At 39.0% G+C, this 22,395-nt stretch overlaps 1 protein-coding gene across 3 annotated transcripts in view; it reads right to left on the bottom strand.

Annotated features, from left to right (window-relative positions):
* MYBL1 (MYB proto-oncogene like 1) overlaps nt 1–22,395 on the bottom strand; it is a 45,096-nt gene that overhangs the window by 4,018 nt on the left and 18,683 nt on the right. The window contains exons 4-15 of one of the 3 annotated variants that reach the window (XM_073330995.2): nt 17,789–17,881; nt 15,295–15,515; nt 13,770–13,953; nt 12,988–13,062; nt 11,099–11,203; nt 8,163–8,396; nt 7,118–7,483; nt 6,462–6,604; nt 5,942–6,056; nt 1,776–1,892; nt 1,570–1,674; nt 2–1,329 (exon numbers count right to left, since the gene is read on the bottom strand). In XM_073330995.2, the coding sequence (XP_073187096.2) occupies nt 1,288–1,329; nt 1,570–1,674; nt 1,776–1,892; nt 5,942–6,056; nt 6,462–6,604; nt 7,118–7,483; nt 8,163–8,396; nt 11,099–11,203; nt 12,988–13,062; nt 13,770–13,953; nt 15,295–15,515; nt 17,789–17,881 (1,800 nt within the window). In that variant the 3' untranslated portion in view covers nt 2–1,287. Of the gene's footprint in view, nt 1; nt 1,330–1,569; nt 1,675–1,775; nt 1,893–5,941; nt 6,057–6,461; nt 6,605–7,117; nt 7,484–8,162; nt 8,397–11,098; nt 11,204–12,987; nt 13,063–13,769; nt 13,954–15,294; nt 15,516–17,788; nt 17,882–22,395 lie in introns of those variants that run through there. The other 2 variants (XM_073330993.2, XM_073330994.2) reach the window with 2 other exon arrangements.

Genomic DNA, 22,395 nt, shown 5'->3' with positions numbered 1-22,395 from the left:
GAAAAAAGACAGAGGAATGGGGAAGAGGAATAAAAGTTAGTATTTAGTAAAATAACCTTTAGCTGTTACTTCAAAAAAAACAAAATGGGAAAATAGAGCAAATATGTAGCAGGTAGAATCAATGAGTAAACATTTCTGAGAAAACTAGTGTCAATTCAGGATAAAGTACTAGACCAGGGGTTCTCAACCTTTTTCTTTATGAGACCTCTCAAGATGCTATAAAAACTCCACAGTCCAGCTGTGCCACAACAACTATTTTTCTGCACATAAGAGCCAGAGCCGATGTTATGGGGTAGCAAGGAGGGCAATTGCCCAGGGCCCCACAAAGCTAAGTTGCTCAGGCTTTGGCTTCAACCCTGGGTGGTGGGACTCAGGGATAGGGCTGCAGTCCTATGTGGCAGAATTTTAGCTTTGTGCCCTGGGCCCTATTGAGTCTAATGCCAATCATACTTGGTGGACCCCCTGAAACCTGCTCATGGCCTCCAGGGAGCCCTGAACCCCTGGTCGAGAACCACTGTACTAAATTATACTGGGATCCAAAATGTATTGGTAACAACTAAATTTAAACACAGTTGCTGCTAGCATGGTTCTGATGCTAATTCCTTGACGAGGGTGGACCAGTTTTTCTTCTCCCTTATGTTATACAATCATACTACAGCTTCAATTACATTTTCTTTAAAATAAGTTATATAAAACTTGATAGCTTGGCATCGTTTTAGAAACAGTTATAAAATATAAATCTCTGTCTACACTAACACAGAAAGTTATACTAGAAGTCTGCTACTAAAACAGACCAGTTCTTTGAGTGTTTTTTTGTTTAGTTACTGAGGGAGACACTGGACTGATTGTTTCAAAAACTGGTTTAATATATTCTCCTAAATTATATTCAAAAGCAATAAATCTATAAGCCAGTTTTATCATTGCCAGGCACCACTGGCCACAATTCTGGTATGCAGACTTTTACAGAACCATCAAAAACAAATAAAAGAAAACCACTGTGTAGGAAATTCACTTGATTGCTTACAAAAAACAAAATACTTTTTTAAAAAAAAGCTGTGTTGAATTGCCAGCAATCTTTGCATCTTTCCTCCACCGCGGATCCTCCACATACTTACTAAGATCTTGAAATTCCTCATTTTCCCCCTTCATTTCAAAGGTTGTCCATCCTATAATGATGGTACTACAGCCACCAGCCTTCTTCCCAAGGATGGAACAGGACTGCTCATCACCTCCTTCCTTAAAACTGACTAGAAAGGCAAAATTTCCCCTGTCCCACTGCCATTAACGTCATCCAAGAATCCAGTGATCCAACAAGCAAAAGATCAACACCTGCAATACAATCCATACATTCCCAAAACCCATAATCCCACACACCATAGCATGGAGCACTACCCAAGCGGGTATTGGAGACAACTATTTTTGAAATTGCTAGACGTTTACTCTTATTCGTCAATAGTTAGACCCCCAAGGTGACTATTTACTAGAGCTGATCAAAAAAAAGGGGGGGAAATATTCATTCAATTTTTCATCAAAATTTCTACCAGTTCTACTATTTATTAGTATACCAACCTGTACATCCAAAACATTTTCTTCTGTGAAGAGTTGGGCACCAAGTTCATCTTTTTCCCAAGAATCCAAGACCAATGACTTTCTGACTTTCTTGGCAGAAGTGTGCTGTGATCAACATTTTATAAAGAAAAAATTTAAGATTACAATTTATGAGTTGCCATTTTTTTCTACCACTATTATAATAAAGCAACATACTGCACCATCACCTCTTGCTTGCAGCTTTTATAGACAGATTCATCTTCCTCCTTAAGGAATATATCTGTTCCAGTTTCCTCTTTTAAAACCTCTCTAATATCTTCTTCCAAGAAGGCAAGTGGTTGTGACTAATTTAAATAGAAGTGTGGTGGGGGGAAAGCCACAGAAAATTTATCAGTTGCTGGTTTTCACCACATTTGACATTCATTTTTTTTATTATAACAAGGAGATATCATCTACTCCATGGGAGGTAGAAAGCCTCAGTAAAATCCACCAACATATTAAGGAATAAAAATTACTGCATTTGATAACTACAGTTCAGCATTTCAAGACTGAACAGATTTTAACAATGCTGTATCATTCCAAGTTATTTTTAGCCAGCTTGTTTTCCCATTAGGTATATAAACATATTTTAACCCTAAACAGGGAAAGTTTACCTAAACTACATATCAATTTGTTTTTATTAGCCAATGGAACTATGAATGATAATTTTCTCCAGTAAGAATCACATTGTTTGGAAGCACAAACCATTGTCCCCTACAAAAAGTAGCACATTTCAAACTGAACATGTACATTATTGGATTAAAGTGTCCAGCTTTATTTTATACTTCCAAATTCAAAACCACACACACACACACACAGGGGATGAAGCATCCCCTACAAATAGCACAATGGTTTACGCACTACAAAAATGTGATCCTTGTCAGGGAGAAATTTTTATTGACACCAATAATATATCTTTGCATAAGGCACTAATAACCATAAAATACCGTGTATAATTTCACATACAGATGGTCCTGTTATGTGCCAGCAGGGGGAGAGGATTCCGCTAAGCCCAAAACTTTGGCTTTAAAAGCCAAGATAGTAGTGGATAAAAGCAGGAGTGCAGAGCTACTATTTGCATTGTGAGGAGCAGAGGTTACAATCTAGAGTAAGGGTAGCAAGGGTGGGACCAATCCCAAAGACTGAATCTGAGCAGCCTTTAGTATTTGTGGGAACAAAGGACCAGACAAAATATAATGAATTGAAAAGGAAAGGGGTCAGAATTCACAAAATGTAAATCAACTAGGGCTGCCAAGGAATTAAAAAAAATAATCATGATTAATCATGCTGTTAAACAATAGAATACTATTTATATAAATATTTTGGATGTTTTCCACGTTTTCAAATATATTGATTTCAATTACAACATGGAATACAAAGTGTACAGTGCTCCCTTTATTTATTATAAATATTGCACTGTAAAAATAAAATAGTATTTTTCAATTCACTTAGTACAAGTACTGTAGTGCAATCTCTATCATGAAAGTTGAACTTACAAATGTAGAGTTATGTACAAAAATAACTGCACTCAAAAATAAAACAATGCAAAACTTTAGAGCCTACAAATCCACTCAGTCCTACTTCTTGTTCAGCCAGTCGCTCAGACAGATAAATTTGTTTACATTTTCAGGAGATAATGCTGCCTGCTTCTTGTTTACAATGTCACCTGAAAATGAGAACAGGCATTCTCATAGCACTGCTGTAGCCGGAGTTGCAAGATATTTACGTGCCAGATGTGCTAAAGATTTGTATATCCCTTCATGCTTCATTCACCATTCCAGAGAACATGCGTCCATGCTGATGATGGGTCGATAACAATCAAATGCGGTGCTTATCGACGCATGTTCTTTTTCATCATCATGAGTCAGATGCCACAAGGAGAATGTTGATTTTCTTTTTTGGTGGTTCGGGTTCTGTGGTTTCCACATCAGAGTGCTGCTCTTTTAAGACTTCTGGAAGCAAGCTCCACACTTCATACCTCTCAGATTTTAGAAGGCACTTCAGATTCTTAAAATTTGGGTCGAGTGCTATAGCTATCTTTCAAAATCTCACATTAGTACCTTCTTTGCGTTTTGTGAAATCTGCAGCAAGTGTTCTTAAAATGAACGATGTGCTGAGTCACCATCAGAGACTACTATAATACTCAAAAAGAAAAGGAGTACTTGTGGCACCTTAGAGACTAACCAATTTATTTGAGCATAAGCTTTCATGAGCTACAGCTCACTTCATCGATGAACTGTAGCTCACGAAAGCTTATGCTCAAATAAATTGGTTAGTCTCTAAGGTGCCACAAGTACTCCTTTTCTTTTTGCAAATACAGACTAACACGGCTGTTACTCTGAAACCTACTATAATACTAAATATATGGCAAAATGTGGATAAAATAGAGCTGGAGACATACAATTCTCCCCCAAGGAGTTCAGTCACAAATTTAATTAATGCATTTTTTTTTTTAAACGAGCGTCATCAGCATGGAAGTATGTCCTCTGGAATGGTGGCCAAAGCATGAAGGGCCATACGGATGTTTAGCATATCTGGCACATAATACCTTGTAATGCCGGCTACAAAAGTGTCACGTGAACATCTGTTCTCACTTTCAGCTGACATTGTAAATAAGAATCGGGCAGCATTATCCCCCATAAATGTAAACAAACTTGTTTCTCTTAGCGATTGGCTAAACAAGAAGTAGGATTGAGTGGACTTAGAGGCTCTAAAGTTTTGCGTTGTTTTGTTTTTGAGCTCAGTTACGTAACAAAAAAAGAAATCTACATTTGTAAGTTGTGCTTTCAGGATAAAGAGATTGCACTATGGTACTTGTATAAGGTGAATTGAAAAATATTTATTTTGTTTATCATTTTTACAGTGCAAATATTTGTAATAAAAATAAAATGTGAGTACTGTACACTTTGTATTAAGTGTTGTAATTGAAATCAATACATTTGAAAATGTATTCTATTATTTAACAGTGCAATTAAAACAGCGATTAATTTTTTTGAGTTAATTGCTAGTTAACTGCAATTAATCGACAGCCCTAAAATCAATTGAATTCAAAAGATTCCTGTGCACCAGCAAGCAATTCAGCAGGAAGAGGCAAAGCTAAAATGAGCAGACTTAGTTTGAAAATGCATAGGTATAAAGCTATACATAGTCATAATAGCAAAGAGAAGTTACCCTCAAAAGCCAGAAGACTCAAAGCAAACACACTGACGTTTTATATAAAGATATGGGACTCAGTCGTAGATTTCATGAAAGCTCCCTTTTCTCAGAATATTCCAGATTTTATTTTAAGAACATACAACTAAGGATGAAAGACACTCCACTTCTAAATATTAATCACTACCAAAAAAAGTATTTATTGAGAGCTTAGGTCAGAGAGCAGAAGCTTAAGGACCAGATTCAGTCTTGGTGTGAGGAGGCTGAATTACCACTGACTAGAAATTGCACCCTTTTACACCAGGGCTAACTTGGTTTTTAAGTGTCAAAAAGTGACAGTTTTCTAAATAACGAAGTTAGTCACCCACACTTTCATCTGCACCAGCTCAGAAAGGTTCCATTGTCATCCAATTATCTAAGTGAAAGATCACCACCTGTTCATACCCTCTGGCCTGGAAAACATGGTTTGATTCCAAAATAAGGACAATTAAAATATTTTTAGATCATGGCATTATCACATGCATAATTCCAAGCTATATGCATGAGAACTGATTAATGTATAGTGATTCAAGAACACACAGAAAATTCTTACGTCTAATCTTGTTGGTATTCTTAGGACTTGTCCTCACCACCGTGCTGCAGCAGCACTGATGTAGTGCAGCTTATGAAGATGCGCTACATCAACGCGAAAGCGCTCTCCCGTCAACTTAATTACTACACCTCAACGAGAGGCAGAAGCTATGTCAATGGGAGAGCATCTAGTGTAGACTCCGCTTTAAGTCAAAGTAACTTACATCGCTGCGGGGCGGAGGGGGGTTTTCACACCCGAGTGACATAAGATATATCGACTTAAGCAGTAGTGTAGACAAGCCCTTAGAGGATATAAATTGAATGAGCATGGGGTCTGAATCTTTTACCCCCTAGAGATGGTCCCTTCAAAAAAATGATTGGAGCATACTGGTGGGGCAGAAAGGGGAAGCCTGCACTGTTGCTGCCCCAGGCTGTAACTGTCCTGTGGATAAACAGAAGACTATCTTCGAGGATTGGAAAGTGCTACACCTTTCAACAACACTAATAATTTTACTAATTTTTTTTTAAATGTTCGTGTTAAGGCTCACTTTGTAAGTCACTATTTTGTATGGTGAGGGTATTCAGACCCACTTAAGAGAAACATTAACAAACAGGCAAAGAGATCACATACCACAATTTTGAGAGGGCCATATTTTTTCTCCTGAGCAGCTAGAGCATTCTTAAAAGGAGTTGGAGTCCTTGGTGTGGTACCCAGTAAAGATCTTCTAATTGTTGGAGTTCTAAAACTATCCAAGCAGAGAAAAATGTTCATACGTATTTTAACATTTCATGATTTCTGATGGATTTGTCATATAAGTTTAACTCTATCAAAATTAACTGTTGTTTACTTCTTTATAAAATGGAGTACATAGACACACACAAATCAATCAAATATGTCACTGCATTTGCCCCACGTACATCTCAACTAATTTTCATTTAGTACAATATTAAAAAGATTAAGGGAAAATTAAAATTAAATATAATAGTCGCTTCTTGGGAAATCAAAGAAAAACAAGGTGGATTTATGTTTGCATGTAAATATTTAAACTTCCTTTTAAAAATATTAATAGTTGCATATACAGCGAAATTGGCTTTGCATAGTCTCAGAATCTTGCTTTTATTTCAACATCTGATCTTTAGTGTCATCCTACCCTGCATTTTCCTTTTGGTCTTTTGGTGTCATTTCCTTGTGGAGAGGAGTTGTAATAAGAACTTTCTGCCCACAGATTGGAGTTGATGTAAATGCAGGATTTTCAAGGTTAAAGTGTTCATTTCCAGAGCATGTGTTGAAAAACTAAAAGAAAAACTAAACCAACTTACAAAACATGAACTCCTACATTATGTTGAGCAATAAAAAAAACAAATTTCCCTACGTGATTTCCACTGAAGATCCCTAACAACTTGTTTAAAATTTATGCGCTTCTATCCCCACAATATGAGCTGAATTTACTAGTGAAACCTCAATTTGAATTTTCTTTTAAAAAAAAAAAAAAATGTGGCAAGGCCCTGTAGCTACACAGTCAAATCTGAACTACCTCCAGTATGTGCTGGTAGAAAAGTGAAGCCTAGTTGTCAAGCTGCAGTAGAGGTCAGTCCCAGAAAGGAAATCAGGTAACCAATTTCCCCATTTTTAAAATAACCCATTTCTTCCATATTAAAACTCTCTCGTTAATTCAGCTAATCCTTTAACACGTTCTAAGCCATTTCCTAATACATTCAATTAAGGTACAATGTATTCAAGAAATCCTGCAATTTGTGTCAGTTCATTGCAATCCTAGCTTTCTAGCTGTATTAAAAAAATTTATACCTGTGATGGGGAAAAGGGTAGTGTTTTCACTGGTGTTTGTTTTAGTGCAACATTGACAGCATCATTATATGACCCATCATTCAGCTCATTGACTGGTGACTGTCCAACTCGCAATCTTTTTTTCTTCCTGAGGATAGCAGGTGGAGTGCTGAACTTGGCTATGGAAGGAGATGTTGAAAGAATCTCTTCTTCTCCGCTGCTACAACTATTTTTTTTGCCATCAAGAACAACACTGACATTAAACTGGCACTCCATAGCCCCTTCATTGTGTTGAATCCTCATTAATGTTACTGGAGCAGGTTTGATAGGGGAATTAGCAGCCTCAGAAAGGTCAAAGCTGGTGACATCGCTCCATGCTACTGGATCCTACAATGTAAGGATACAAGACACTCAGGCATGAACATACTCACGTTTTAGCTAAATTTTTGCTTATCTGAAATGTTCCAAGTGGAAGTTGTAGATCGCAAAGTTCCTGTTTGGAATATTTCAAGTCAGCAACAGTTTTTCTCATTATATTGCATTCTATATATGAGCTTTGGAAACCAGTTATAATTCATTAAGAGAAGTTATATATTCAGTATTAATTCTCACATTTTAAAAGCTACAAAAATATATTCATTACTCACCCCAATCACACACAATCTAATTTAGACATACATTTACAGTCCAGACAGAAGTAGCTTGATGCAATTAAGATTGGTTGTTTGGTTATAACCACCAGCTACCCCAGCTTCTGGCATTCCAGTAAAAAATGTCAATGTAACTCAGTTATATCAAGATTGTAACTAAGGCATTACTCTCTGGATTAAATATTTCCCCTACCCCTCTTACACAACCAGATAATTTTATATAGTTTGTTTTCAGTACAATTCACTCATGACTTCCAAGAAAGCAAAGCAATCAACAGTAGTGAAACTATACCTATCTGGTACTGTATGAAGTAATTTCAAACATTTTACATATGTACTGGGCAAATATGAACATACCCAAATATAAATGGATTACATCTTTATTGAAAACTAGAGAATCACCCATCCCAACTTACAGATTCAATAAGCTCTAGTGTCTCTGCAAATTCTGGAATGGTCTGTAGAGATGATAACACTGCATTTGCCTCCACAGCTAGGTACTTGGTGGGTGAATTCTGCTGGGCAGCTGTACCCTGGGCTTCATCCATACTGTAAAACTCACTTGTTTGTTCCCCAAGGCTATTTAGCGTATTAGACATGCTATCTTCCATGATGAAGCTTCCAGACCAGCTAGAGAAACTTCCAGCTTGCTAGTAGTATAATAGAAATGGGTTGATGTTTTATTCAAATTTGAAATTGAAAATAAATCAGAAACATGATTTTGGGGCAGGTTTCATAAACACACTATTATGGACACATTGCATAGTAATATTTTGTTTCAGACTGAACTTTTACCATTCTCCAGTGGATGTACTCTACAACAGTTTTATTCAGCTCAGTGATTTCCCCACCTTTCCCCAGCCAACTTACTTTCTGAAGTAATTCAATTACATTCTTATTTCCCTTAAGTTTACAGGAGACACTCAACATTCCCCTTCTCTTACATTTATTCCTTTAACCTCTACTCATTACTGTGACTGAAATTCTATTTCATATATATTTATGTATGGTTCCCTATTGCTCACGTTGAAAATCACTGGTGATGTAAGCTTCCCCACTCTCCTAAACAGTAAGACAGTAAGCTGACTAATAAAGAGATGTTCATTTTTGTTTATAGTCTACTTCATTTCCAACTTCTCATTCACCATCATAACACAGTGCTTATGAAGAGACATTGGAATTATCATACTGGATCGGACCAGAGTCCATCTAGTCCAGTATCCTATCTCTGACAGTGGCAGGTACCACAGCTTTGAGGAGGAAAGAAGTCCACAGTAGGCAGATGTGGGATAGTCTGCTGTTTCCCCCTGGATCTCAAAGTTAGCTATCATCAGGGTCTCCATTAGAGAATCGTTTTAAGCCCTGAAGCATAAGGTTTCATATTCCTTCCAAAATTCATCATTAAATGACAACTCTGGATATTTTTGATATTCACATTAGCATCCATTCCCTTTTCCAAACTTGCTAATTTCTTGGCATCAACAACATCCTGTGGCAACAAGCTCTATAGTCTAAATAAGTGTTGTGTGAAAAAAGTTCATCAGTTTTGAATTTACTACCTTTTAATTTCATATAATGTCCCCTTGTTCTTATGTTGAGAGATGGAGAACAGAAGTTCCTGATCTACCTTTATATATGCCATTCATTATTTTATATACATGCATCATGTCCCCTCCCTCTTATCTGTCTCCTTTCTACGGTAAACAATCCCCAACTTTTTTCATATGATAGTGTTTTCAGGCCCTTGATCGTCCTTGTTACTCTTCTCTTTTCCCCTCCAGTGTGCATTACTTTACATTTATTGACACTGAATTTCATATGTAATTGCATTGCCCACTCACCTAGATTGTTTCAGTCTTTCCTGAAGTTCCTCACAGTCCTTGCTGGTCCTAACTTAAATAACTTTGTCTCTTGCAAATTTTGCTTCTTCACAACTCACTTCCCCTTTATCGGTCATTAAAGTTTGCATGGCAGGAGAAAGTATTTTTTTTTAAATAAATGTCCCTTTATGAACCCTGTGGTGTTTGGTATTGTAAATACATGTAGGAACTGCAGAGGACACTAATGTTTTACTGGACCATAGGTAGGGCCCTACCAAATTCACAGCTATGAAAAACACGTCATGGACTGTGAAAACTGGCCTCTCCCGTGAAATCTAATCTTTTGTGTACTTTTACCCTATACTATACAGATATCATGTGGGAGACCAATGTTTCTCAAACTGGGGGTCCTGACCCAAAAAGGGGTTGCGGGGGTGGGGGGTTGCAAGGTTATTGTAGGGGGGTCACGGTATTGCCACCCTTACATCTGCGCTGCCTTCAGTGCTGGGTGGCCAGAGACTAGCAGCAGCACAGATTTAAGGGCAACAATACCATACTGTCCCACCCTTACTTCTTCGCTGCTGCCTTCAGCGCTGGGCCCTTGGCCAGCAGTTTCCACTTTCCAGACGTCCAGGGGGCAGCAACGCAGAAGGGTGACAGTATCATACCATGCTATCCTTACTTGGGCAGTCTGCTGCCTTCAGAGCTGTGTTTCCAGCCAGAAGCAACTGCTCTCCAGCCACCCAGCTCTGAATGTAGTGCTGCCACCAGCAGCAGAACAGAAGTAAGGATGATAATACCACAAACCCACCCCCCTACAATAATCTTGCAACCACACCCCTACAATCCTCTTTTGCGTAAGGACCTCTAGTTACACCACCATGAAATTTCAGATTTAAATATCTGAAATCATGATGACATTTACAATTTTTAAAATCCCATGACCACGAAATTAACCAAAATGGACCATGAATTTGGTAGGGCTCGAACCATAGGTCTCCTTTGCTATCTTTTCTGAGAGTCAATAGTAGAAAAATCAGATATAGCAAAATATAGGCATTTTTCATTACCTATGTTGATCAACTAAATGGTTTATCCAAGGAAATAAGTACTTTGAATTCTGGGCTGTTTTTAAAAAACAACAAAATCTTACAGCCCTTATTCACATGGTTACCCCTTTGAAAGTAACACAATTACTCAGTACATGAAGTGTTGCTGGAGTGGATCTCAAATTAGGGCTGAGTAAAACCAGTAGCAGGTGAAATTGCCATTCAGAAAGTCATCTCTTGCTCTAGGATTATGGAAAAAAAGCACTTGACTATACCACAGTACTTACCATAGGTTAAAAACACTATGTTAAAAGAAAAATAATGTACATTCCCCAAATTAAAGTCCTACACGTACACCAAGTTTGATCAGTTTTGGAAGAGCATATTAAAGCTATTCTAGAATTACTAGCATCCATTAACGAACTGCTGATCAATCTTGGTGTAAAGCCAATGCACATATGTATACAAATGCACAGTCCTTACAGATGATACTCGCTTTCTTCTGATTTCATTCTCAGCTGACATAAGGAGCAACTCAAGTTCCTTTATTTTCTTTTCTTTATCAGGATCATCATCAACAAATGGATGCTGAAAAGGGTATTTAGAAAACAGGATAGAAGCTGTTAATAGAACTCAATAAATGTAAGGCCTCCCTTTACTAGCTAGACTTCTACTTTCTTACATCCTGCACATGCTGGGAGCAGAACTATGTAAGCTACAAAGCCATGCTTGACAACCATTTTAGAATAAGGTTGCCAATTGCATGGTTTTGGCATGATTTCAGTGCCCAGTACAGACAGATTTGTCTGATTTTCAGTCTATTCATGCAGAAAATCATGCTAGCTTGCTAATAAGTTTTAGTTCTGTTTTTGTCATAAAAGCCTAGTATAGCGTGCTGAATGTTCACCAATTCCTCAGTTCTAGCTCTAGTGGAAGTACCCAGGGAAACAGAAGTCTAGAGCACACTCCAGATGACCACCTGCATTTTAAGCACCTGCACGGTTAACCCTACTCAGAATAGATCTGCATGACATGAGTTTCAAACACTGACAGTTGTTGGTGTTCTGTCTACACTAGTGCTCCCACCAGTGGAAGTGGACTGGTTGTAACAAAAACAAGGAAGTTTTTGGGGAAACAAGTATAACTTAGACAAGTTTCTTGTGGTCAATATAGATGTAAATGATAAGTTTCAAATATAGTTACTGAGCCAGAGTTTTAAAAGGGTCTTAAAAGAAGGTGGCATTTTTAATTTCTCTCTATATATATATTGATATCTAGAGTGGGTTAATAGTGTTGCCTGCTTCTTTCAAGGCCATCCTAGGGCATTCAATCATGGTTTGCATCCACACCAGGGTGGCAGGATGGAGGAACAGAATTTTATTTAAAGATGAACTACATCGCAAAAATTATAGTTAAGTTAAAGGCGTTCTTCACAGAAATCCATGCCTATCTAACTGTGGGAAGAGAATGCCATACAAAAGTTAGTTTATTTAGCTTAATTTTTCCAAATTTATGCCTTTTCTGCCATTTCCTAGTCCACTAACAATATCCCAGAATGCCATTTCCAACAGAAGGCTCCTTGCAGCGCACAATATTTATGATGTTACCAATGTATTCTCAATACCTTACGTAAATCAAAGTGTATCATGAGCATTTCACAAAGCAAGTTTTTTTTTCTAACAAGTTAGTTCAAACTTATTTCTGCTCTTAATTCCAATACATCCAACATAAAACTTTTGGTTTTTCTATGCAGTTTACCTCAATACTTCAATATTTGTGAAGATTGACAAAGGTTTAGATTACCCAGAAGAGGTGAGAAAAATTATATGAATAAAATCATCTTAGTAATTTATTTACTACATGGGCTTAACACATTTTAGGTGAATCTTTCAATTGCTTAGGTCTACAGTAATACATGTACTGCACACATAAAAAGCAAAACACAGCCTTTGGCTAAATTTAATGGGAGCTATGCACCTAGTCAGTGACAGACGTTAGACCAAAGGATTTAATTAGTGGGCAGATCTAAATTAGTTGATCACATTTCCAAATATCAGAAATGAACATAGGCATCCTCTGATGAGCAGCTGCAGCCTGCACTTGAAGAGGATGGGGACTCCTTTCATTTCTCAGTACAGGACTCTATGATCCTGTAAAGTTGCAACAGCTTTTTCAAGAAAAAAGGCACAAATACAATCTGAGGTTTGTACAATGGAGATTTAGCTGAACGGTCAAGGCCTTAAACTAAAAAAATATGACTACTTAAAACTTTAAAAATAAACAACAGAATCCTTGGGTTATCAGGCTAAGAAATGAGACAGAATAAGTCAAACTCTAACCTCATTTCATTTACAATAGCCAATGAAAATTACCTGAATAAAGTTGGAAGAAGCTGAAACATGTTCTATACAGCTGCCTTCTGATGACACATACTGGTAACCTGGAATCTAAAAGAATTCAAAAAATTATCTTTGCATATTATAAAAAACAACTTTAGAGACTGACTGGGAGCCAAACAGATTCATATTTTAGAAAATAGTATAGTTTTAATTAGAGAGTTTAGAAAACTTAAATTACTAAATGGCTGAAAACGGACTTCAATTAAATGATCTTTTATTTTACAGATTGTCTATTTTCAAACTTGATAAATAATTTTGAAACTGGAAAAAATTGCCAAACCATGTAGCCTGATTTTAGCTTGAGCAGAAGACTGAAATTTGCACTGCAGTCACATTTTAAAGCGACATTCAATTTAAAAAAAAATGTTTTAAACAAATTTACCTATGTTACTAACACTTGATACGATTTAAAATCCAGTCTGCATTTCAACTTTGAAGTACTTTTTCAGCGTGAAAACAAAAATGAAGGAAGTCAGTTGCACTTTCAAGATTTTAGAATTACAGGGTTTGACTTGGGAACACTGCTGGGAAATTTTAGTTAGAAAACAACTTCCCTACTGAATTTAAAATATATCATGGAAACAGTTCTAACAGTACTAGGTTTTTATGTTTCCTTTTCCAAAACATAATTTAGGTCAAAATTAAGTCGACAGGTGGCCTTTTCAGAGACCAATTTATATTTTATAATATGCCAACAGTATAGAAGAAATATACACTGCAATTAATGCATTTTTGTATGTACATTTAAAACTTACTTGTGCCTGAACAGGTATGTAAAACTGATTCTGGGTTTGTAAGTGTTCTGCAGTGGCACAAGGTTTGTGTTGAAGTTTTGATGAACTAGGCTGCTCAGTCTTGATTCCATCTTGTAAGTATCCTTCCTGTTCCACTTTTCTTCGCATAGTGGAATTCCAATGATTTTTTATTGAATTGTCTGTCCTAAAACAAAGTCATATAGTAGGAAGATATGGAAACCAAATTATTTCAGGAACATATTTTTAATTAGGTAAATTACACAACTTTACAAACCACCACCACCACCACATTGCAAACATTGTAAATTACACCAATAATTTTTTTCATTTATCACATACATTTTACCACTTCCCTAACCGGTGAGGAACATCTTTTTCTTGACTGGATACCTCAACAGCTGGATATGCTATATGACCATACTGTTTTCACCTCTAACGTTATCAAATATAAAGTTGTAAAAAAAAAAAAAAACACACAATTTAATTCCTGCAGAACTTTGGACAATTACTTTTGGATCTAAAATTTCTTTAAAAAAAAAAAAATAGAATCACCCAAAAATTCATTAGATACCTTCTCAGCTAACTACCACACATAGAGGCCAGATTCTTGCAACATTACTCAAGATGAATACCCCGCACTTCAGTCCCACTGAAGTTCATTAGACTACTTGCAGAGTAAGAGTAAGGATTTAAATTAAAAAAAAAAAGAGGGTATCTGCAGATTTTTGTAGAATACATTTCAAAACTTGTAACAAATGGACAGTTAGCAAGCCCTTTACTCACACTGTCGAGCAGTTACATAAGAAATCTCACTGACTTCAACTGAAGTACTCATACAATTAATTTAGCAGTCTGAGTAAGGGGCTCACAATCTGGCTGTGAATTTGTCACACATTAGCTAACCTGTGGATAAAACGAAATAAAAACCTAGAAAGATCAGAAATTGCACTTTAGAACACTTTAATTACGGTAAGCTTGCCCAAGATCTTTTTCAAAGTTTGTTTAAGATTGGGTGTTTCTGGGGCATGTGTCTTCAGTGAAAAGCCAAAATGTATCCACATCACATTTAATCACCTTTTTGGATGTCAGAATATGCACATATTCTAGTAACATTTTGCCTTGCAATAGCCTTAAAAACAGATGGAAAATCAGGATGAGATGGGTGTTGTATTTATTAGTAAAACAGTTAATAGTGTTGACATTTGAACGATATAAATGGAGGAAGATCACATTACTCCAGCTGATAATGTTTTTGTGGGTCTGGCAACAGACAAGAAAACACTGCTTAATCATGAGAGTTATCTTTAACTAGAAGACATAAGCTTTGTTGGTTTTTTAAGCAGAACTTAAATTTTGGCAAACACTGCAAAATCCATAGGAAGACAATGAGGTTTCCGTGGAGATATATATATTTTTTTTGGTTTGATTACCTTTACAATAGTTACATGGATTTTGGAAAGACCTTGTAACGACTGGCTTTCATACACTTTCTTACGTTTAATACAAAAAATACGTTGAAAAGCACCTTCCAGGAAGAAGTTTTGCAATTTCAGCCCATCGGTTTCCCAAACGCTTGTGAGCTTCATAGATTATTCTGTCCTCTTCTTCTGTCCATGAAGATTTCTTTACCTCAGGATTGAGATGGTTATGCCATCTCTCTCTGCACTGCTTGCCTATTCTCCCTTTTAGGTGTTTTGCAATTAAAGACCAGCGTTTTGGACCATACTTCTGAACTAATTCAATAACCTGGAACACAAACCAAACAGTAGCAATGACAGACAATTTAGTATGTTTGAAAAATTAGATTGGAAATATTATTAAAAAGCATTTGCAAAATTAACATCTCAAAAGATGAATAATAAAACCGATGAATAATAAAAATAATAAATAAAACTGATGAATAATAAAAATAATAAATAAAATAATAACAAATTAAGTTAAGGATTAGAGAAGGCCTATAGAAACAATCATGGTGCTTTCAGAAGTCATTGGCAGGAATCCTGGTATCAGAATTATGTATAAACTCCTACTTTTAAAGTTAAAGGAGCCTATGTTGTAAAGGCAACACTAGCTGTAGAAAAATATATGCTGACCAAGTTAGATTTCAGTGTCACCTGCCAACTGATGCACTGACATTGGGAAATACTTAAATTACTTGATTAAATGATTAAAGGCCTAGAAAACAGGACCTTGAGGGAAAATTGAAAAAACTGGGTTTGTTTAGTCTGGAGAAGAGAAGACAGAGGGGACTTAACAGTTTTCAAGTATATAAATGGTTGTTACACAGAGAAGGGAAGTAAATTGTTCTCATTACCATCTGAGGATAGGGCAAGAAGCAATGAGCTTAAATTGCAGCAAGGGCAGTTTAGGTTGGACTTAAGGAAAAACTTCCTGTCAGGGTAATTAAGCACTGGAATAAATTGCCTATAGAGGTTGTGGAATCTCCATCATTGGAGATTTTTAAGAACAGGATAGACAAACACCTCTCAGGGATGGTCTAGATCAGGGGTTCTCAACCTTTTTCCTGCTGAGGCCTGCCTTCAACATGCTATAAAAATGCCAGGGCCCAGTTGGGGTGGGGAACTCGGGGCTCTGGGTGGGTCTTGAGCATAGGCATAGTTTTACTTCTAATTTGGGGGGGCAAGGGCGGGGAGCACCACCTCCACCCTGACTCACTCAGGAGGCCACCCAACCTGTCTGGGCTGTGGGGGGATGCAACCAAAAAATAACTCAAAGTGGGGACTCAGTTCAAAAAGCATGAAAACTGCTCAGGGTGCAGGCAGGGGGTAGGTAGGGGCTGTATAAGGGTTAGGAGGGGGCTCCCAGCTTCAGCCCTTCTTCCCCTCCCCCACCCACTGCTCCTGACTTGGCAGAGGGCTGTGGGGAGGTTTGCCAGCTTCAGCCCCATACTGCTCCTGGCTGGAGGTGCGGGACCGCCGTCAGCTTCAGCCCCACATGCCGCTCCCGGCTTGGGGAGAGGGAGGTGCTGCCAGCTTCAGCCCTGCATGCCGTTACTGGCTTCAGCGCTGGGGCTTGGGGCACCAGGTTTCAGCTGCGGGACTCCGTGGCCCGTCTGAAAGGGCTCATGAATCCCCAGTGGGCTGCAGCCCCCCAAGTTGAGAACCACTGGTCTAGATAATACTTAGTCCTGCTTGACTTCTAGAGGTCCCTTCCAGTCCTACAATTCTAGGATTCTATACTTCTTGTAAAGAAATACGCGTGCATGCTGCTTGTTTTATATATTAGTAATGAAAGGTCTTATCTGTTTTTCCTGGAAGGCTATACATAACTGAAGAACTGAGATCATCATCAAATGAGATATTAAGCAAGTAAAGCCCTACAAGGAGGGGAATGATGTTTTATTCCAACTGTTTAAAAATGGTATTTTTTTCTTTTTAAACATTTATGGGTTTTAAACAGTCTGAATAAAAATAGTTTCCACTCTGACTCAGGTTTCACTTGTTTGGTATCTGTTATGTCAATCCTCTTAGTTTTCCAGTTGTTCTGTTTTCACAGAAAACAAAGAAGATGTGAATTAATACTATATTAATACTGTATTTAACAGGCAGAAAAAGGGAAGGGTTTTGTTTTCATTATCTTTTTAAAGTCTTATAAGCCTCTTTCACAAGAGCATACAAATCCATTTTCCCCCACCATGGCAGGCACCTGTTAAGTCTGGTGGTCTGGGAGAGCACAAGGTATAAAACAGGCCAGATTATGGCCTACAAATGTCAGTTCCAAACACAGAGGACTCCTCTACTCAATGAGTTAAAGAAGCTGTTCAACTACCATGGGGAAATGATAAACACCTGAGCAGGCCTAACATTTTATGTCATCCAGGGCAGTGGAATATACCCAGCGTAACACAGTGAACTAGCTAGTATGTGTCATCTGGGATCAGAGAATCCAACAAAACCAGGATAATGGGAGTAGGGAGGAGACAACACAGAAAGAAGTCTTGGTATACTTTTGCTACAGTCAAAAAATAACCAAGCACAATGTGAAATAAGTTCCATTACCCTCTGATCCTCTTCTTTAGTCCAGGGACCTTTAATCAATTCTGGGTTTAGAACCTTCTGCCAGCGATGCTGGCACTGAAAATCCGAACGATTCTGAAACAGTTTTAAAAAAATGACTTTGCTAAAGGTTATCTTTATAGACAGTTTCCCAGACTGTTTTCCTAGCAAACAGCAATAGTTTTGACTAATGCAAATGTAAAACTAAATAATGAACTATAGATGATTAGCATTAAACAGGTTATTCCAAAGTGGAAAAGACGTAATCACTGAACATCTGAGCCACTATTATAGTTGGGCTCTTTTCGTTATGAAAAAGTTACTTACCCTTTCTGTACTTGTTCTTCGAGATGTGGATGCAGATATGTATTTCACTCAATATACACAAAAAGCCAGAGACTTTTTTTACTACAGCAGTAACCATAAGGGAAGTGCATGTGTGCTTTATGTCCTCGTGGCCTCTCCCAAGGTCACATAACGGCAGTACTGCCTTGATCCACCCTCAGTTCCTTCACACCAGAAAGAATATCTGAAGACTCCAATGGAGAGGAGATTGAGGGTGGGCCGCAGAATACACATCTGCACCCGTATCTCGAAGAATAGTTAGTTACAGAACAGGTAAGTAGCTTTTTTCTTTGAGTGGATGCAGACATGTATTCCACTCAGGTGACTCTCAAATAGGACCATTCAGAGGTGGATTCAGAGTCTAGAAAATTAAGATTGCAATGCTACTTGGCCAAAGTTTGCATCAGATATGGATGCAGCAGTAACCACATACTGAGTGAATATATGAAATAAGGACCAAAGTAGTGGCCCTACAAGCATCCAGAATAGGAAAAATCTTTCAGAAAAGCAACTGAAATAGCCTGAACCCTCATGGAATGGGCTGAAAGTTTCTACGGAGGAGTCTTCGCCATTCCATAAACCATCGTAATACGGAAGTAATCTGCCCACACAAATTGTCCCGGATCATCCACCACTCAAGATCATAGTACAGCTCGCGGGAGCCAGATTAACTTGTCCAAATGGTGCTTGCTCAGACAATAGACTGATTTCAGGCATGGCTGAAGAGTGTGGAGGTGCAATCTTGCATATTTGGTTATATAGGTAAAAGGCCATGTGGCATAGCCATTTCAGACAAGTTCAAGCAGTAGCAGACAGGTGAGACTTGAGGGACCTGCATAATTTGTGAATAGTTTGAAATCTCTCTTGGGGAAGAAAAGCAGTTGAACTAGTAGAGTCGAGTAGTGCTCCAATGAACTCAAGACTCTGGGTAGGAACTGGCATTGACTTTTCTGTTCAGGATAAGACCCAGTCGACTGAACAGGTGGATGATTTAGTCAATGCCAGCAAATTTGATCATGAAAGGACTCACAGAGCAGCCAATTGTTGAGATAGGGAAAGATATGGATCCCATGACAGGACAAAGGGGAGTACTGTGTATTGATGACTGCTTCCTGTGATAAATATGAGGATTTTCCTATTGCTGGGTAACAGCTACGGTATATGGAAGTACACATCCCAAAGATTGAGGGCTGGGAACGAATTGTTCTAATCCAGAGAAGGAAGACCTGAAGCTAGGGTAATCATGTGGAATCTCACTTGCTTGATGAACTTGTTGAGAGCCCAGAGGTCCAGACCAGAATAAGTCCACTGTTGGACTTGGAGAATCAGGAAATAGCAGTAGAAACCCCATCCTTGAAGCGATAGGGGAACTTTCTTTATGGCCCCCAGGACAAGGAGAGGCTGAACCTCCAGAAGAAGCACAAACTCATGAGATAGGTCCCTGAAAAGGGACATAGAAGGTGAGTGGAGAGGAGGGATGGAAGTTAATTGGATCAAATATCCCAATCCCACAGTACTAAGGACCCACTTGTCCTAAGATATTTGTTCCCAAGCACCCAGGAAGTGCGATAACAGGTCTCCAAACGGAGAAGGGAGTTGTAGATTGTTGGCTGCTACATAGCCCTTGAAAAACAAGTCAAAAGGGCTGTTTCCCTACAGGAGGCTGAGCACACGATTGATTAGCATGAGAGCTAGATGAAATTTTCTGGGGTCTCCGTTTCCTTTTAGAGGAGTCATATCATCTGGAAGGATAGAAGGGTTGTCTGTGAAAGTGATCAGAATACTGCTGCAGGGTCTTATACTGATGTTCTTAGAGGCTGGATAGTAACACCCAGGCTGGATAATAAAGTCACTTATGAATCTTTTAAAAAAAAAAAAAAAAACACATAATACCTCATCTGTTTTGTCCGAAAATGAAAACTGTCCAACAAAACATAGGTTAATGGATTAGTGGATATCTGATGCTATCTTGGAATTAAATAACCAAGATGACCCCCTCATGATGATTGCAGAGGCCATTGCTCTGGAGGAAGCACATGCAACACTGAGAGCAGATTGCAGCGAGATCTGTGTCACAAGCCAGTCCTTCATCAAGAAAGCTTTGAACTCCTTTCTGGAGTGGTCTGGCAATTTGTCTGTGAACTTCATCATCATCTTCCAGTTGATAAAACTGTACTTCACTAAAAGAGCTTACTAGTTCACAATTCTCATCTGGAGCAAAGCATTAGAATAAATCTTTCTTCCCAACAAGTCCAGTCTTTCAGATTCTTTTTCTTTTGTGGTAGACTTAAATTTTCTGAGTCACAACCTCTCATTAGCAGACAACTAAGCCAGGTGCAAGCAGAACCACTGAATCTCCTCACAAGGGACATGGCATCATTTTTCCATACCCTTGGCTATTGGGTATAGTGACGCTGGTGTCTGCCACGAAGATTTGGACAGGTGTTATTAATAGAGATGGCAATCCATCCGAGGCATGTCCACCAATTTTTGGGTATCCTCCTGGACCACCTTGAATAACCAGAGCTGTACATCATCTCTTTTGCCACGGATGGGAAGGAGAAGAGCTGGAGGACTCCAATCTGGTGCAAGAAGATGCATTTGAATAATCAGTAGGCCTGGTGGGTGCCCAGCCCAGCATGGCCACTGGAAATCCAGAGTGATCCACCATAGGCGCCGAATCCATGGGTGCTTTGGGGCTGGAGCACCCACGGGGAAAAATTAACAGGTACTCCACATCCACCGGCAGCCAAGTTCCCCACTCCTCTCCTCCTTCTCCCCACCCCCTGAGTGTGCCACATCCCTGCTCCCCCTCCCTCCCAGCATTTCCCTCCCCCCTGCCACCTAACAGCTGTTTGGCAGCACTTAGGACTTTCCAGGAGGGAGGGAGAGGAGCTGGGACGCAGTGCACACAGGGGAAAAGGCAGAGAAGAGGCAGAGCAGGGGCAGGGGTCGAACACCCACCAGCCAGAGGGGAAGTCGGCGCCTATGTGACTGTTCAACCCAGAAAATTTAACATCTATAACTTGGTTAGCATTGTAGTCAGTCCTGAGAGGAAATCGTAGTAGGGAGGCTGTCTGACAGTGGGGTCCAGTACCGAGGAAGAGTTACTCATCAATACTGAGGAGTCAGGATTCGGTCCCCACTCTGAGGCAGCTACCGATTCCAAGGATCCTGGTACCAAGGTCAATGTTGCAGATAGTGCCAATGGAGAAGGGTGTCTCGGTACTGACCTAACCTGCATAAGCACTGCAGGCAGAGCTAACCTCTTTATTGGTACTAGAGCTAAAGGCAATCTCTGTCCCAAAGCTGAAAAGGCTGAAGGGGTAGCCTGGGGTGACATCCCTGCACTAATGTCCTGAGTTAGCAGGAATGCTGGTACAGATAGACAAAGCAAGTCTGAAGCAACCATATAAATATGCAGGTTTGATGGCACAAAGTGATGTGTGAGAGTTTCCATAGGTACTAGACTTGACAGCCACTCCAGAGACGGTTGCAGAGTCGATGGTACAGCACTAGGATTCTCCCATCTTGGTACCAGGGAGACAAGGTTGGCGACCCAGCTTTACCCTGAGTACCAGAGTCTTGCTGATGGTAAGGCCCTGCTCTTGATGAAGACAATGACAAATCCCTCCTTGGTTTCTGGCAGCCCCAGTTCATTTTATAAATCTCCTTACGAGGGACACATGGGAATGATGAATGACCCCTTGTGTCTCAATGACTGATCAGATGCTGGGGGTCTGTCCCCAACTCCCATAGAAGTAGAGAATGTCTGTGGACAGCTAATTGAGTGGTCAGAAGAGGATCCCAGTGCCGAGGCAGGTGTCATAGCCTGTTCCAGTAGGTGTTGCTTTAGACTAAGGTCTAGCAATCTGTGTCCTTTTCTTAAAGGAATGACGAATATTGCACTTTTCCTTGATGTGGCCCTCGCCCAGGCACCACAAGCAGAGTATTGTGGTGCCTGGGCAAGGGCCACATCAAGGAAAAGTGCAATATTGGTCAGTCCTTTAAGAAAAGGAATGGGACAGAGACTCCACATGTCAGACAATGCTTGAAGACTGGGGAACACAGCATAACCTTCAGCATCAAGCACCACACACTAACTATACAACTAAATACACTCATTCTAACCTAAATTATGGGTATTAACTGTCAGTAACTATTTATGCTATTAAATACTGAACAATAAAGAGTAATAGCAGGGAAATGAGGAGACCCCAACACAGAAAGCTCCAACTCATGTAGCAGACAGTAAGACAGAACTG

Source organism: Lepidochelys kempii, chromosome 2, assembly GCF_965140285.1.
Source record: "Lepidochelys kempii isolate rLepKem1 chromosome 2, rLepKem1.hap1, whole genome shotgun sequence".
Taxonomy (NCBI): Eukaryota; Metazoa; Chordata; order Testudines; family Cheloniidae; genus Lepidochelys; species Lepidochelys kempii.
This window is presented reverse-complemented; position numbering and strand designations above follow the sequence as displayed.